The 6000-nt window shown below is 40.0% G+C and overlaps 2 protein-coding genes across 2 annotated transcripts in view; both read right to left on the bottom strand.

Moving 5' to 3' along the window:
- On the bottom strand, positions 1-1311 carry LOC134665095 (uncharacterized). The gene is made up of 2 exons (XM_063521916.1): positions 830-1311; positions 1-530 (listed from the first exon to the last, which is right to left on the bottom strand). The coding sequence occupies exons 1-2, from the start codon at positions 1154-1156 to the stop codon at positions 21-23; spliced, it is 837 nt and encodes a 278-aa protein (XP_063377986.1). The 5' UTR covers positions 1157-1311; the 3' UTR covers positions 1-20.
- Positions 1312-2889: 1578 nt separating this feature from the next.
- Positions 2890-6000, bottom strand: part of LOC134665096 (polycomb group protein Pc) — a 35297-nt gene continuing 32186 nt past the window's right edge. The window contains exon 2 of the mRNA XM_063521917.1: positions 2890-5742. Within this exon, the coding sequence (XP_063377987.1) occupies positions 5005-5742 (738 nt within the window). The 3' untranslated portion in view covers positions 2890-5004. The remainder of the gene's footprint in view (positions 5743-6000) is intronic.

Below are 6000 nucleotides of genomic sequence, written 5' to 3'. Positions count from 1 at the left end.
TTGGGAAGTGGATGACACTGCTATTGGCTGTCCACCTTAAAGTTGGAATAATGGCAAGCACCATTAATGATTATCTCACTGATGCCAGAAGTGGGTGTTTGTGATGTGAGCGGGTCTATGTGGGCTGTTGTTGTCATTACCGGTGTAGTGTAAAGCTTACTGTGTATGGGTGTGACATTCTGTGGTTGACTCGTCACATACACCGTGCATGCACTCTCTTCCGTCTTTGGCTCATGGATCATACCCATTTTAACTTCAAATATAGCATCCTGTATCTTCTTCTTTAGCACAAGTAAGTTCTTCTCGCCTTTCAAGGACCTTAACTCATTAGCGATGTATTCTCCGAACACTGAGAACTCATCTCTTGACTGCGGCGGAGAAGAGTACGCCAGCTCAGATTTGACTATGTGCAAGTTGTCTGTCCGTGGAATTTTGTGGGGTGGAGAATGGTTTTCTAGTTTGTTTTGGAGTGATTCAACATAGCCATCCGAGTTTGAGGGAAGACTACTGTTGACTTCTGAATGGGTCTCCTGAAATTGAATTAATAATAGTTGTAGTAAATCCATACATATGATATTACATACTTTTGATACAGGGGCAGAAAGATTAAAATTATCTAGTCAACAAAATGACAAGCTTACATTTTACTTCAGGGGTTTTTTTTTGTAAAGACGGTTGTTTTTAAAAATTATTATATTGCTATAAAAAAAAATTCTAGAGAATTATTGATTATAGAAAAGAAGTTTATGCTCACATCCAAACCTGAAATATAATTCTAGAAATCGTTTTGCGCAACAATTATTAAAATTACCAAATTTAAGTTACTAACCAGTTGCAAAATCCTGTAAGGTTTACTTGAGTCCTTCATGAAGTGCAAGTATTCAAACGCGTACCAGTTACTCAAAAATCTGTCTTCAGGGTCCTCCTCGTTAGCCCTGGCCTCCCTAGCGGCTTCCCGGTTATATTGCGTACGCAAATGCTGTATTTTCTTCGTAGCGTCCGACACAGAAATACCTAGTATTGCGGAAATCCCACGCAATTCTTCCTTTCTTTTCTGTTTATCCCTTCGCGTATCACACAAAGAAGGGTTCCATAGGCTAGCGTTAACTTGCAATAACTCGATTAACTTTAAAGTCTTCTCTTTTGACCACTCCATCGTCTCACAAGTCGGCACAGAAAAACGTAAACATTGGACTTGTAATGTTTCTCAGGAAATAATTTGAAGACAGATCATCGGATTGTTTGCTAGACTGCGCGGATTGTTGTTCGATAATTCGGTTGCCGGAGCAAACTGTCAAACGTCGACGCGCCGATCGATAAATTTGTTGTCAGACCGATCCAGCCAGTGTTGTCATATTTAGATTACGTTCAGATATCACAAAATAAACTACCTACAATAAACAGTTTTTACACAAGAAAATTAAAAATTATATATCTTGCGTAACGTTACAGGGCAGTATATAATACTATACATATATGTGCTATATACATATTTGCTTTTCTTGCGGTTACCGGCTTACCACCGGGTAAAATAGAGATACATCCGCTGCTAATGGTTTCTGAGCGGACTTTTATTTAGCGCCATTTTTAAATAAATTCTATACCCTGTTAAACAATTTTCGTCAGTAGAAAAGAGCGGCAAATTAAAAAAAAGTAGGCGTGAAGCCTTAAGTGGTATCCGGTAGACGGGTCTGATGAAATCGGTCGATTTGATCACGAAAATAATTGGCGCCAATCTCATCCAGAGTCAGAGTCAGACCAAGAAAAGTCTGCAGCGGCCAGCGGGTTTGATAGCCCACGCAGTGCAAGTGTTATTTATCATCATATCAACTCTTTATCGCTCACTGCTGAGCATAGGCCTCTCTTCCAGTACGCCACTTGTCCCGGTCCTGAGCTAATCTCACCCAGAAGTGACCCGCAATTTTCCGGATATCGTCCACCCAACGGAAGTGTTATTTATACGTCCTAATTTCATAGAAGTTTGACGTTTAAAATAACAATTGCACTGCGTGGGCTACCAAATTCACTGCATACTTTTCTTGGTCCGACTCTATACAAAATTCAAGAAAGTAAAAAAACCTACAGGGTTTAGCACAGTTTCTCAGAGATGAATTGCAAAAAAAAACTTGCACAGTCTATGCTGTCAAAATTGTTTTGTAGGTAGGTACCTAAAACCTACCTGTAGGTATTACCATTACTTTTTATTGCTATTCATTTGGAGTCTATTTAAAAAAAAACAGTGTTCTACATACAGAACATAAAAATAATTACCTACTGAAAATCTTGAGAACTGTTGAAGGGTATCGATTTTGATAATTGCTGATATCGATTGGGTAAATGTATTCTTTTCAAAATAGATTTGATTCCTTTTGTTCTAATATATTTATGCCGATAGGCCTTATATTCTAAGGTTTGAACTTAAGAGACTTGAAATCATGAAAAACACACAAAATCGCTCACCCACACGTATATATAATTCGTTTTTTTAGCATTAGAAAGAACTTGCAAGAAGGTAAGCGATCTTAACATGTCTTTTAATTGAAAAACGCTTTTTAAAAATCAAAAACGATTACTTATGAAAGCTGAAGAATATAAATAATCGTATTAGATTCATAATTGTTACATATTTGCCGTAACTTATTTATAAAATGTGTTTTTCAATTAAAAGACACATCAATATTGTTTAGCTTATTTCTAATGCTAAAAAAAAAACGAACTTATAGGTACCTACATAAAAATGTAAGTAGGTCCCAATTTTTTTAGGCAAAATTTACTGCCATGGAATTCTTAGAACACAAGAAATATATGAACTACGTATTTCCTATTAGTTATATTGCATGTGTCTTTCATGTTTTCACGTAGAACCAAGCGGGAAATAATACAACGTAGTCTAATTCATTCTCATTTATTTACAGACTACAATGCGAAACTATCACATTATAAAACAGGGTTTATATTATATTTACACTATTTACAAGGCTCATGCCGCGAAATACTTGTCAAGTCAATACTCAACACAATCCATCCAAGAATACAGGTAATTACAATTCCTTATATATAAAGAGGAACCAAAATAACAATAAAAGTTTAAAGGAACACAATACTAGCGTTCAGTGCTATACAATCTTAAAATGTAATAACTAAAATAACTTACTACCACAGAACAAAATTATATTTATGTCATAGGATCAACAAATAATTCATTCAGGGGGGCTACCGCGAAAACTAAAATTCGCAAATTGCGGAGATCTTCCTCTTTTACTCAAATGAAGCCTTAATTAGAGTGACATAGAAAGATGTACGCAATTTGCGAACTTCGATTTTCGCGGTTATTGCCTTATAAACCACCAAAGGTGGTGTTACCATCCAATAATGACTATGGCCAGGTCACCGCATGTCTATGCAGCCGCTACGACTACAGACAGGACAGAGGGCCTACAGTGAACACCAAAGTTCGCAAATTGCGGGCTTCTTTCTCTGTCAATCTAATTACGCCTTAATTGGAGTAAAAGAGGAAGATGCCCGCAATTTGCGAACTTCGGTATTCGCGGTAGATCCTTTGCTTCTATTGTAGGAGGTGCATACGCAACTTGTGCGCACTGGCCTTATAAGTGTATTATGAATCTAAGGACTCCTTGACATTTTTAAAAGAAATAAATGCGTAGGTATCATAATGTAATCTATCATGTATATATCAACAGCCACTAATTACACTTTTTCAGTGTTCCTTTTAAAATGTTTGAAGAAATAGTATATAATTATTTTGTATCGATAGTGTTATTCGAACCTGATTAAATTACATTTCTTTCAACTAGTATATTCTTCAATGATTAGATCAATTAAAAGTATTAAAACTAAAGGCTCCGTCACACAGGCGCGTTTTGCGGGCGGCACGCGAGCGGGGCGCGCCGCTTTTACATATAAAACGCTCACGCCAGTCAGGCCGCGCGCCCGGAAAACGCGCCTGTGTGACGGCACCTTAAACTTGCTCCACGGCAGTGTTGAGAATTCAAAGAATTGCATAAATAACTTATACTAACCATTCAATTAAATCAAGACTACATAAATAACAACAACAATTATTAAAATAAAACAACTAAATTAATTCGTCGTTGAATAATTTTTTTACAAAGTGACATACTAATTTAACATAATCTTTTGCATGATTCTTTCCAGTCTAAATAAATATTTAAAATACATGAGCAGCTATTTGCAGATCATTTGTCATGTTTTTTCACATAATAAGCCCGATGTCCTAAATTTAGGACAAAAGTCATCAATAAATTATACCTAATACCTATATATGAATCGGTTCCCATGGTATTTTTCGAAAACGTTCTCATTTGGTATGCTATTTCTGTACACGTGCCAGGTGATATACAAATAGTTGTCATGCTCATAATATGAATTAAATGATTATAAAATCACAGGGAATCATAAAATGTAGGTTAAGTATGTGATACATTTTATAAGCGTGCTTACGGTTACAAACAGACAAATCACGATAATTATAGGTACCACGTAGTCACTTGGCATTCAGTTGCAGGTCCTGACATTTGTACATTTATCATACAAACCGATATTTGATTTCACTAATTGGGTTTATTAAATTGGGACTTATAAAGGCGCGTTATCAAATTTATATTAAATAAATTTATTATTGCATACATTTTCAAACAATCGTCCTCACATTCGTATTTAACGTCCTTTATAATGCCCACAGCCGAACCAATTGAATAACAACTAAATAATCTAAGTATAGTTAACAATTGACAATCACTTTGTCCAGCATTAGGCTTAATAAACTTTGGGGACAGTCTACGTACTCCGTACTTTTCCTGTGAGTTCTGTGACTAACAATCTCGTCATATTTTGACGCATCAAGATAAACCTAGCTTGACATTAGACGGTTGTACGGTCTACGGGAGCCGAGATTCCGGTTGTAATCACTAAATAACTAGCTACTGTACATTGTCCATCACTAATAAATTAATACAGGATAGTCTACGTGACGTCGAGGGGGCGAGATTCTCGGGCACGAAAAAACCCGCGCTCCGTGCGGCACTCGCGGATAGTGACGGTTTGAAGGTTGACCGTGACGTCGGTGATGAAGATCTGGTCTGCTACAGGAGATCGCGCCAGCCAGAAGGCGGCGCCGCGGCGCGGCTGGGGGGCCGGTGCTGCAACCACAGGAGGTTCGCTCCAGGAATCCTCGTCTTCTTGAGGTGCGGGTGGAGGTGGTCGGGCGCCTTTAGGCTCGGCGGGGGCTTTCGCCTCAGGCTGCGTCTGTGTGCGCCTTTCGCGTTCAGGAGGCGTGTGAGCGTCGGCTTCTTCGGGTGAATGGGGCACTCGTCGCTGGCCTGTTTTGGGGGCGGCCGCTTCGGCGGCGGGTGAAGCGGGGGCGGCAGCGCCTCCGGCCGGCGCGGCTGGCGGAGGCGGGACTGGCGGTGGCGCGCGATTCCTTTGTGGGCTCATAGTGATAGTCACTCCGATCTTTCCCGACTCCTGCGATAGGACCTGCGCTTTGCGCTTGCCAGGCAGCGGTCCCCTCTCGTCGGACCCGCTTCGGGCTCTCTCGGGTGAGTGTTCGCGCTCGCGTTTCCTCTCCCTCCCTGGCCTCTTTGAATCCTCTCCCCTTTCGAAGCTTTGGATCAGCCTTGGATCTAAAATGTTCTCCTCCGGCTCCCAGGTGTTGTGCTTCGGTTTCCAGCCTTTCCATTTCACGTAGTATTCCACCTTGCCCTGTAACAAGAGACCGGTACGTTAAGCCATGCTCGGAAGGCGTTCGTGCCGCGACTGGCGTCGGGGAGGGTTGGCACAAAGTGTTTAATACAATTCAAAAACTTAACGGCCCTAATTAGTGTTTGCGAATTTTTATCTTAGGTTGCACTGTTTAGGGTTGCAAATTCTGTGATGTGGATGGCAGGTTAGCACCGTAATGATAAGTACGTGTTGATTGTACCTAGGAGATAAGGCTTATTGTGGGACTTGCAGGCAACC

The sequence above is a fragment of the Cydia fagiglandana genome, chromosome 6, assembly GCF_963556715.1.
Source record: "Cydia fagiglandana chromosome 6, ilCydFagi1.1, whole genome shotgun sequence".
NCBI classification, from domain to species: Eukaryota; Metazoa; Arthropoda; class Insecta; order Lepidoptera; family Tortricidae; genus Cydia; species Cydia fagiglandana.
Note: the sequence above shows the minus strand (reverse complement) of the source record. Positions and strands in the feature narration are given on the sequence as shown.